The 11511-nt window shown below is 55.1% G+C and overlaps 1 protein-coding gene across 1 annotated transcript in view; it reads right to left on the bottom strand.

Annotated features, from left to right (window-relative positions):
* ST6GALNAC2 (ST6 N-acetylgalactosaminide alpha-2,6-sialyltransferase 2) overlaps window positions 1-11511 on the bottom strand; it is a 20168-nt gene that overhangs the window by 5888 nt on the left and 2769 nt on the right. Inside the window, exons 3-6 of the mRNA XM_027770811.1 lie at window positions 5903-5963; window positions 1579-1770; window positions 885-1053; window positions 417-555 (exon numbers count right to left, since the gene is read on the bottom strand). Coding sequence (XP_027626612.1) covers window positions 417-555; window positions 885-1053; window positions 1579-1770; window positions 5903-5963 — 561 coding nt within the window. The remainder of the gene's footprint in view (window positions 1-416; window positions 556-884; window positions 1054-1578; window positions 1771-5902; window positions 5964-11511) is intronic.

Genomic DNA, 11511 nt, shown 5'->3' with positions numbered 1-11511 from the left:
GGCCCAGCCACTCAGCAGATACCCTTCCCGTGAGGGTAGCCCCGACGGGCTGACCTCCCCAGAGAATGTAGGCTCCGGGGTGGACGGCCTGGGTTTGCATCCTGGCCCCACGGCAGAGCTGACCTGCTGAATGAAAGGTCTTCCGGCCAGTTCGGAGGGGTTGGCACAGTGTCTGTAAAACGCTGGGCATGGCATGAGCACTCGGCGAGTATTCGCCATTCAGGTCCTGTGCCCAGGCAAGTCCTGTGCTGCTTGAAACGACGAGGAGTCCCTGACCAGGTCCTCCTCACCTCAATGGCTCCATCAACCCTTCCGTCACGGGCCAGGGTTCGAGAGCCCTGGGCCCGCCCCACTGAAGGAGCTCTGGGAACAATGGGCCAGCTGTCCGCCCTGTGGTGTGCCCATCGCAGCCTCACCTGTCCTTGTGGCACAGAGCTGAAGCCCAGGTCCCGGTAGGAGATGAGGGAGTTCTTCATGGTGTTCACGGTGAAGCCGTAGAAGGAAGTCTTGGTGCCCACGTCGCGCTCGAAGCCTTTGATCACAGCACCGTTGAGCCTGGTTCGGACGGAGGCCTGCTGGTGTCTGGGTACTCCATGTGTGCTTTGCCTGTCCCCAGGCCTCTGGAAAGACCACTCTGCCCATGGTGGCACCACTGCCTGCTGGCCAGCCCAGACCTCAGGCCTCAGGGAGGCCCTGTAAATGGCGGCTCCTCCCTCCCGGGTGCCTTACTCTGTCCTCGCGGCTGTTTGCTCGTGCCCCGTGGATGCCCGTGTGCCCATCAATCACTGCACTGCCATGGCGGTGCTGCCTCAGCCCACTCCCCAGGGAAGGTCCCCGAGGTGGGCGGGGGACAGCTCTGTGCCCGGCTCTTGTCCCCCTCGTACCTGAACACGTAGTCATGGCTGTCGATGTTCAGGCCCTGGCGGGACCCGTTGAGGATGCCCCCATTGCCCACCACGGCACACCGAATGCAGGTGTGGGGGTGCTCCCTAGAACTGGCAAACAGCCCGGCGCTCTCAGAGTCGTTCAGGAGGCTCAGGGTGGAGGTGATCACTGGGTGCAAGAAGGGGAGCCCTGAGGAGCACTGGGGGCAGCAGCACGGGGCCTTCGAGGCTGGCTTTGGCTGCTGGCCCTGCTGCCCCTCCCGAAGCCCTGGAGTAGAGGGGAGGGTGCACTCAGCAGGGAGAGAGCTGAAGATGTGGGGGCGAGGAGGGGGACCTTGGCCGGCCTTAAGTGGCGTTAAGAACTCCAATAACTAGTGCTCTCAAGAGTTGGCCATTCCAAAAGAATTTGAGGCATGCAAGCGTGGGTTGGGGTGCAGGCTCTGGGTGCAAAGGGTGGTGGTTCCAGTTCTGCAGCAGCAACGGGGAGTGGGGCTGGACCCTGCGGCCTGTCCTTGGCCACTGCTGGGCTAGACCTTGGAGCCTTTTACACCAGGGAGACCCCAGGAAGTTGCTGGTGGAGGCAGCCCCGGCCCTCAACTGACCCATGGGAGCTCGACAGAGGGGAGGTAGGCAGGACTCACAGTGGGGGCCTGGGCTACTCCAGGGCACAGGTGGGCCAGAGGCCATGGGTTACCTTGGTGAGAGAGCCCCTGCCAGCCATAGGGGGCTTTGCGTTGGCTCAGGCTGTCCCAGAGCTCTGGGGTGAAAAGGCCCCCCCAAAGCAACACTGGAGTGGAAAGGTCAAACAGTCTCCGGAAGCGGGGGTGCCGCTGAATGGCTGGGTAAAGTGGGCGGCAGGGCCGGCTCTGTGGGTGAGAAGAGAGGGCTGAGCCCACAGACCACAGGAGAGTCAGCATGAAAGTTGCCCTTCCCCCTCCAGGCTGGATCGGCTGGTTCCGTGAGCTGAGCTGGCCTGTGGTCTAGCAGCCCAGTGGGATCAGGGAACTTTCTAGAACTAGCCTGGCCCACCCTTCCTCTCCTGGATGCCACGGCTCCATGGTCTGATGCTCTGGCCTCAGACTCCTTGGTCTCACGCTTGGGCAAACACGTTGGGGCAGTTTCCAGTGAAGCGTCCGAGCCGCCTGCTCCATCGCCCCATCACTGGAGGAGCTGTGGTCCGGGTCTAGGGGCCCGTCAGCCCGGATCCCGTGAGGACGCTGGGCGTGCTCGCTTGAGATTCGCGTGGAAGGGCGGCAGGGAAGACCTATGACGGTCTTTCTTCTTGTGGGTGCCACACCAGGTTGAACGGTATCCTCCTCCCATTCATGTTCACCCTGATCATCAGAAGGTCACCTTAGTTAGAAACAGGGTCTTTGCAGATTAGCTGGTGAGATAAGGTCACGTGGGGGTATCCTTGCAAGGAGGCCGCGTGGAGGCACCTAGAGAAGGCCACGAGGTCACAGAGGCCAAGACTGCAGTGATGCTGCTGCAAGCCAAGGGACAGCAGGAGCCGCCAGGGGCCGGGACAAGGCACAGGGTGGGCGGAGACCTGGCTTAGAGCCCTCAGAGGAGGATGCCTTGCCCGTAGTGGGCCCTGACTTCTAGCCCCAGCCCCATTGGGGAATCAGTTCCTTCTGTTTTGAGCCACGTCTGTGGTTACTCACCCCAGCAACCAGAGGAAACAAGAGCCCCTCTGCACCCCGGCCTTAGGTGGGGAGCGAGGCCCTGAGCAGGCCCACTCTGTATGGCTGCCCTGCCTCCGTGCCGGAACCTCCCAGAGCTGTGGTCTCAGTTCAGCTGCTGTCACGACCAGACAGAGCACTTTATTAAGTGCAAAAGTCAAAGCAGGAAATAGCTGTGCAGTCACTTGTCCTATAACGTGACATGTGAACGCCTACAAGCCACTGCATTGTGCTCACTGCTCAGTGAACGGCACAGGCTTCTGGGAAGCGGGATGAGGGGCACTCAGAAGCTTCATCAGTGGTGCATGGAGCTAAAGATGGGGGCCCGAGAGACAGAAATGCAGCTCTGTGCATGTTCCAGGACTGAGAGATACACAAATGCTACTAGAAACGTTTTTTTTTTTTTCTTTTAAGAGAGATTTTTTGCTATAGGGTGAGTGCACTCACCAGAGAGAAAGAGAGAGACAGAGAGACAGAAAGCGAGAAATCACCCCCCCAGGGGGATGGCCATGTGGCAATCCCTTCTCCTCCATTCTCTCAGGATCTTGGGCATGCATGCCCATGTGCCCCACATGAGTTTTAAGCCGCCAGGTCCGTGACTCAAACCATGGTCGACTACATGGTAGTCCAGTGAGGTAACCATCACTCCATCTGCTCATTACTCCATCTGCTCATCGGCCCTCCTTTTAGTTTTCAAAAGACTTGAGGTGGGGCCAGCAGGTGGCATGGTGATTAGGCACTGGACTCCCACATGGCCAATTGTAGTTCGAGTCTCAGACCTGGCAGCTTGAAAATCACTCCAGGCATATGTGTATGTATGCCCAAAATCCAGTTGGAGAATGGAGGAGAAGGGATTGCAGAGTGGCCATTCCCCCCAGGGGGGTGATCTCTCACTTTCCCTCTCTCTGTCTCTTTCTGTCTCCAGTGAAGGCACACGCTCTAAGGCAGAAACCTGAGGCGGGGGGGGGGGGAAAGACTTGAGGTTTTCATGTGGATTTTGGCAGGGTGGCAGCTTGTGAGTCACTAGGAAATGGTGGAAGGGAGTTGGCTGAAGTGGCTCAGGTCCAAGCGCCCATAACAAACATGGTGAGGCCGATGGGCATCACAAGGTTGCCTACGTGGCTTGGTCTATGCCTGCCTAGAGCTCTCACTGACAAGTGAGTCAGAAGCAAACATGAAATGTGTGTGATGCTCAAGGAGTTTCCTAGTAGGTCAGTCTGTCGGGTTGTCAGAAAAGTCCTAACATATGTTTTCTATGCAAACATGCATCATGACTTTCACAACCACCCAATAATTGGAAATTCACATTTTAAAAATATTATTATTTTGGATAGGTTTTTGCTATCAGGCGCGTGTGCTCACTAGAAAGACAGAGAAAGACAGAGAGATAGAAAGCAAGAAGTCAACCCCCCAGGAGATGGCCACACCGCAATCTCTTCTCCATTCTCCTCTCCGGATCTTGGGAATGCACACACATGTGCCCGGCGTGAGTTTAAGCCATTGGGTCCAGGACTCAAACCGTGGTTAACAACATGGAAGTCCAACGACGTAGCTGTTACACCATCTGCTGGTCCCTTTAATCTTATTTTTAAATATATTCTTTTTTCTTTTTAATTTTGCCAAAAGGCATGTGTGCTTGCCAGAGATGACAGTGACAAATGGAGAGGGAGAGAGCCCCCCAGTGGGGCGCTGTCATGCCACAATCCATTTCCCCACCTTGAGTATGATATACATGTGCCTGGTGTGTTTTTCAGCAGCTGGGATTTGAACTGCTGGATTGGCCATGCGGATTCTGACTTCCTTAACCATTAGGCTGTGGGGCCAGCTCCAAATTCATGATTCAAAGCAAACATTATGGCAGAACTGACTGTAATAATTTCACTATTTAATTTATTGTTATATCATTTTGTTTTTTAAGAGAGATTTTTGCTATAAGGCACGCATGTTCTCTGGAGAGACAGAGACAGAAGCGAGAAATCACCCCTGGGTGGACAACCATGCCACAATCCCTTTTCTCCGTTTTCCTCTCAGGATTTTGGACATGCATGCACACCCAGCATGAGTTTTAAACTGCCTGGTCCAGGACTTGAACTGCAGTCGACTATGTGGGAGTCTAGCAAAGTAACTGCTATGCCATCTGCTGGTCCCACACTATTTAACCTATCATAGGAGTAATAAATAGGGCCCTCTTTCCAAGGCTTTAGGAGGCAAGTCTTCAGGTCTCCCTATCAAGAAAGGCTGCACTTCACTTGGACAGCTGGCTTGCTTTATCTCATGGACATGAGATAGGTGGCCAAGTTTCCTTCTCAGCTCTGGCCACCAGGAAGCTCAGGACCAGCTCTAGGGCTCGTCCCTTCCGCCTCGGGGCATGCCAGTCATGCACTTACCTGACTGTTTTCTTTTCCTACCTTTAGTTTGCCTTTATTTGTCTCATTTTGTTCTATTTTATGTTTTTGCTTATGTCTCATTTACCCCGAAGCCACCTGGAAGCCTTCGCTTTAAGCCAGGTAGGGATATGTGTCAGTTAGCAGCTCGTGGGTCAAAGGACTTCGGGAAACTTAGAGGTGACCTAGTCCATTCACATGCATGAGATCCCCCCCTCAAGCCTTGCCTTGGTGTCTGCCGACAGGTCTCAGTGTCTTAGCCACTGAAAACGCTAAGCCTAAGTCAGTCCAGAACCAGCGTTCATCCGCGGCAGCGGAGCCGGGATGGGGAGGGAAGTGGGAGCTCTGTGTGGGACAAGGTTCAGAGCCAGGTCTGGGAGCACACCGAGGCTTAGGTCCTGGGAGCACTGCACGCTGCCCGGACAATCCTTAGCAAGGCTCCTCACTTCTCTGGACCCCATTCTGTCACCTACAAGAGCAACCCCCAGAGCTACGGTGAGACTTCCCTAGACAAAGTACATAAAGGGGTCTGTGGCATGGGGGACACCCACAGTCACCGCTGGCTGTCACTGACAGCATGGAGCAGGGCCCCAAAAGTTCTCAAGCCTTCTAGGCAAACATGGAGTGTTTTCCCAGGACATGGATTCTCTCCGTGGGGAGCAGCTGAATGGGAGGAGTGGGGATCTTTAACACCCAATCAAAATCTGGACCCCAAGAACTTTTCAGCTGGTGACATCCCAGGGGACACATTCACTCATCCCCCTCTGCTACCGGAGCACAGGAAACTAGCGATCAGGTTCGAGAATCCCTGGCCCGACAGGTGCTCGGCTCTGGGCTTGGGGTGTCAAGAGCTCACCCCAGCTATCACACGAGAATGTTCTTGTTTTTTTTTCCTTTCCCCACTCCACGCTGAGAATACTCAAAACTGCCACAGGGTAGCCGGCCACTGTACCTTTTTTGTCCCGGAGTTTGATGCCTTGGGTTGAAAGAATGCTCGAGATGACGTGGCGTCCCTAGAGGAGAAGGCAGAAGTAGGGTGACTTGGTTGGACCCCATCAGCAGGTTTAAACTGCCCCTGGGAGTTTCCAGACAGAGTCCAGTAGCTCCAGTGGCTGACAACGTCCATCGGGTCCGTTTTCGTTGCTGTTTAGTTTTTTCTCTAGGGAGCATGTGCTCTCCAGAGGAGTACGAGAGAGAGGGGAGGTGAGAACTCCTCGGGGATGGCTCCGCCACTCTCCTCGGGACGTGGGGCGCGCTTGCACAGACACAGTGCATTTTCCAAGCTGCCGGGCCCGGGACTGGGGCCATGCACTCGGCATGTGAGAGCCGCTCACTTCAACCACCGCGCCACCCGGCTGGCCCAGCCTGTCCGTTCTTTTGATCCTTCTTCTATGCTCTTGTCTCACCCTTGTCTCGCTCTTTAGCACGCAAAATACTGCCACTTCGTTATATCCTGCCCAGAAATCAAGACTTCCTCAGCAACTGGAATCGACAGGAATAGTGACTGTGGCTAAAATAAGAAAATAGAGGGCCAGCAGGTGGCATGGTTGTTTAGGTACTGGAGTCCCATATGGCTGACCACAGTTCAAGTCCTGGACCTGGTGGCTTGAAACTGATGCCAGGTACATGTGCGTGTGTGCCCAGATCCCAGGATGAGGATGAGAAGGGATTCTGGCATGGCCATTCCCCCCGACAGGGGGATTTCTCACTTCTCTCTCTCTCTCCAGTGAGAGCATGTGCCTTATGGCAAAATCTTTAAAAAAAGAAAATAAAAACTAGGAAGATTGCCATCCCTCCGGAATTATGACTGAGAGCTTCCCTGCCAAAGGCCCAGAGGTAGCCCCAGGTCTGTGGTGAGTGGTACCCACCCCCCTTGCCTGCAGGCGGGCCATGCCCACCGCTCCTGTCGTGAGTCTGGTAAGGGCATGGCTTTGGAACTGAACCCTGGCTCATATCCTGGTTCTGCCGATTGCCAGGCAGTTACTGAACTCCCTGTACAAGTACAGTCAGGCTGAGCTCATCAATTGCTGGGAGTGTCAGCTGTCCTCACCTAAAGGAGGAAGGGGGGGGACCTTCTAGGTCAGCCTCTATTCTTAGTGTCCTTTTGGGAGAGCTAAGGGGCTACGTCCCGTCCCCCAAATCCCAGGCAGAGGTGGGGCCTACATCAGGGCAGAAGGAAAACAGGCAGGAAGAAATGGAGATCCTTGCCCATTCAAAAGGGTAGTCAGGCACCCCTGGCCCCTCCCTTCGCTGGACAGCCACAAAAGAGCCCGTGCGGACTGAGGATGGCCCTGTGCAAAGGAAACAATGGCTTCTTGTCACTTGCTTCTAGGTGCTGGGACAGTTGAGCCACTGGGAGCCTGTGACCCACCCCCCTCAGGTTTCCCAGGTCTCCAGTAACACCCTGGAGGGACAGCCCAGAAAGAGCAGGATTTTTCCTTCCTCTCTCGTCCACACTCATAATCCTGCAGCCCCCTGTGAGCAAGGCATAACTACCTGCTGGGGGGACTGGGCGAGGGGCTCCACCTGGGCCGCCCCAGGGGAGTTTGGGAACCTGAAATTCTGATCCATTGGCCTGGGAGGGATGTGGGCGTCAATTACAATCCCTCACCCCATCCCCATGAGATGCTTCTCATGTGGCCAGGCTTGAGAACCTGCTGGAGGAACAGCTGAACCAGGCAGAACTGAGATGGAGGGGGAGAGGGCACGGAGGTGATGGGCACACCCCTCCTGAGGTTATGGTTAGGGTGTGGGCCCAAGATAGATTCTCGAAATGGCTAAGTTTTCAGATGGAGGCAGTGATGGCTCAGTGATCGACCTAGACATAAAACAAAGGCTTTTTCTAGGCCCCACCACATTCCAGGAAGGTAAGATCATGGTTTTCTTGGCCCGAAGCTTCTAGACACAGGATCTCCTGACCTTGGTACCCACTCCAAAATTAGGAAAATAACTGGACCCATCCAGCATGTGTCCCTCTTCACCAGGAGGAAGATGCATGCCCAAGTCCCACCGAAAACAAGTCTGGACAAATCCCTTCCTGACCCAAATAAAAGCCCCTTGCCAAGGTTCTTCCTGGGCAACCCATTTTCCGGGACCCCTCCCTTCTTGGGAGCTGTTTTTCCTTTCCTCCCTCTCTTTTTTTTTTTTTTGAGAGGTTTTTGCTATAGGGCGTGTGCGCTCGCCAGACAGACAGAGAGAGACAGAGAGACAGAAAGCGAGAAATCACTCCCCAGGGGGGATGGTCACACCGCAATTCCTTCTCCTCCATTCTCCTCTCGGGATCTTGGGCATGCACGCACACGCGCCCGGCATGAGTTCTAAGCCACCGGGTCCAGGACGCGAACCGAGGTTGACTATGTGGGAGTCCAGCGATATAGCCATTACGCTAACTGCTGGTTCCCCCTTTCCTCTCTTTTAATAAGCTCCCGGCTCTGCTCTACCTACTCTGTGTCTGCGACTAATTTTTCCTGAGTATGGTACAAAAACCCGTGTCTGGCTTCGAGTGTGGGCCGGATCAGCCCTGCGCCCCGCACTCCTGCGTCACTCCCCCTCGGCGCGTTGCTCCTCTGCTGGCCTGGGCAGGCCAGACACGGATCCAGCAGTCCGCCCAGTCATGACTTCTCAGGAATCCGGGGCTGCCAGATACCTGCCTGGGGCTCCTGGAAAGGAATGAGGAAGGGGGCCAGCCAAGCCATGCAGTTCTGAGAAGTTTCATCAGCCTAAGTGAGGCAGAAGCACCTCCATTTTTAATTCCCCTCCATACTGGAAACTTGCTTTCTCCTTTTGCCGAACATTCCTACTGTCTTTGCTAAATAATCCAGGCCCCCCAAGCGATGTAATACTTGCCAAACTCCTTACCCTGAGCCATGAAGACCGTTAAAATTCCATCGTGTTTGTGTAAGGGCTAGAAAGTCCCCAACCCTAAAGATGCCCCAGGCAACAGTGCTTAATTTTGCTTCTGTACTAAAGCTTGAGCAAGGTCCCTCCTTCCCCTTGTCACTTCCCGCTCCTCAACGGCTACTGCTCCTGCCCCGTCAACCCTAATGTGGTTTTTGCCTTTCTAAGCCCCCTTCTCCCTACACTTGGGGTCGCAGGGTCTTTGAGAGCCATAAGCCCTCCCGCAGTGGCTGGCCTATTAATAAAGAACTCCTATAATGTGGCTTTTTGTCTGGGTGTCCTCTGTCTCTCGTCGACTATGACATGAGGAGGAGGAAGGACAATGCCGTTCATTCAGTCCTGAAACTAAACTTACTCAAGTTAGATGATAATTTGAATAATTTTTGGCACTAAACATCTCTCCTCCCCACCCAGTTTGCTATAGGGCTTGCACATTTCCTAGAGAATGCTGGGGCGGGGAGGTGGGGTGGGGAGGATGGCCACACCACAATCCCTTCTCCATTCTCCCACCAGGATTTTGGGCATGTGCAAGGTGTGTATTTCAAGCCACCAGGTCTGGAACTTGAACTGTGTGATTAGTCATGTGAGACCACCTACCTCAACCACTATGCCACAGTCTGGCCCTAAAAATGTCCTTTTTATCTTGTTTTTGTTTATTTATTTATTTATTTTGAGAGGTTTTTCCATAGGGCACATGCACTCACCAGAAAGACAGAGACAGAGAGACAGAAAGTGAGAAATCACCCCCCAGGGGAATGGCCATGCGGCAATTCCTTCTCCTCCATTCTCCTCTTGGGATCTTGGGCACGCAGGCACACGCACCCAGCGCGAATTTAGGCCATCGGGTCCGGGACTTGAACTGCAGTCGGCTATGTGGGAGTTCAGCGACATAGCCATTACGCTAACTGCTGGTCCCCCAAAATGTCCTTTTTAAACAAAATAATGTTGCCAGTAGATGGTTACTGTAGTCCAGGTTGACCCTCACACCCTCCTCTATTTAAAAAAAAAAAAAAGTTTTTTTTTGGGGGGGGGCAGAGAACTGGCAGGTGGCATGCTGGTTAAGATACTGACTCCCACATGGCCAACTGTGGTTCGAGTCCCAGACCTGGCATCTTTTCACTTTCCCTCTCTCTCTACTCAAATTAAAAAATAATAAATAAAATTAAAGAAATAATTCTTTTTTTTTTTTTTAAAGGTGGTTTTGTTTGTTTACAGGTCTAGAAATCCACTTCTGGGAGCACTCATCCAGGTCCTTCCATTAGTAAAACCAGCCAGCACTGAGAGAGCCCTCTCCTGGGGCTCCATTGACCCCGTCCCAGCAGTTCCTGGACCGCCCGGCTGCTGTAGCCAGCTGTTTGCATTCCGAATGGGGACGGTCACACAACCTGCTGGCCCTGCCCCAGATGGCGCCAACGCTTCCTACTACCTCTTCTCCCCACCAGGCAATGAGGCAGTCCTGCCCTGTGCCTGCGGACTTAAGCCACAGAGTAAGGCCTACCAAGAAATAACAAGGAAATGAACAGGTGCGGAGTCCTACCACAGTTTGAAAAGAAGGAAGAGCTAAGAACAAGTTTCCTTGAGGTCAGTGGACGTGCAAGGAGTCTCACCTTCAAAGTTGCTTCAGACACCGTAAAAGGATGTTCACTGTGAACAGGGCTCCGTTCTCAAGGCCTCCCACCCTTCTCAGCCCTGATTATGCAGTTTCTGTGCAAGGAGAGGCACCCCAGGTAGCCACCGCTAGGGCATCGTTTGCATCGTTTGCAGACGGGTTCAGACGTTTGCAAATGTGTTTCATACTGTTTTACCGTTTTGGCTGTGTCCTTTGACCTTCCTTCCTGAAGCAATACTAGTCGTGTTTTCCTCCCTTAGCGCGTCTGCAAGGTTTGCTGAGGGGGGCACAGGTGGAAAGGTCCAGGAAGGGAAAGGCTAAGCTGGGAGGCCGCTGCCCAGGTTTTCCCAACCCACACCTGCCCAGCGCGGTCTGCCTCCCGGAAAAGGAGCTGAATGGTGTGAAGGCGTCTGGCCCCCCAGCCACCGCCTTCAAGGGCGGCTCTCGGGTTTCTTCCTGAGGGGCGCAAAGGAAGGGAAGGTGCCAGGGCAGCGGGAGGGAGCGGAGCGCTGCAGGAGGCGCGGGGAGGGGAGCTGGGCTGGAATTCAGAGTGGGCCCGGGTTTCTCCCTCGCGCCCAGGCGGTGCTTATCAAAATAACAGCCGAGCAAACAGAGGCGGGGAGAGGAGGGCGCCGGCGCCAGGAGGGCAGAGACCGGAGCCTCCGGCCAGGCCAAGGGCCACCGTCCCCTGACAAAGCCGGAGTAGCTGGGAACCGGGCCCTGTGGGTCTCTGCCCCAGAGGAGTCTGAAAAGGCGAGACGTTTCCGAGGGAGCGTTCCCACAGAACCGGAGCGGTGTTCCCCCGACTCAGCCGTCCCAGCCACACCGCAGCAGGAGAGTGTCTCCCAACCGTCCCGGAGGGAGCTAGCCGGCGAGGGTGTCGGGGCGAGTCGCCTGCGCGCTGCGGGCGAGGGCCCCCTTACACCCGGGCAGAGGCCGTGGGCCCGGGCACCGCGAGGCTCACGCGGGGTTCTGGCTCAGGGGGGCGAAGGCCGCGGCCGAGTCCCGGCTGCGAACCACCGGGAGCGGCCGGGTGGGCGGGGAGGGCGGGCGGG

Source organism: Tupaia chinensis, unplaced genomic scaffold (assembly GCF_000334495.1).
Source record: "Tupaia chinensis unplaced genomic scaffold, TupChi_1.0 Scaffold000159_1, whole genome shotgun sequence".
NCBI classification, from domain to species: domain Eukaryota; kingdom Metazoa; phylum Chordata; class Mammalia; order Scandentia; family Tupaiidae; genus Tupaia; species Tupaia belangeri.
The sequence above is the reverse complement of the archived record's forward strand: the minus strand, read 5'-3'. Positions and strand labels throughout refer to the sequence as shown.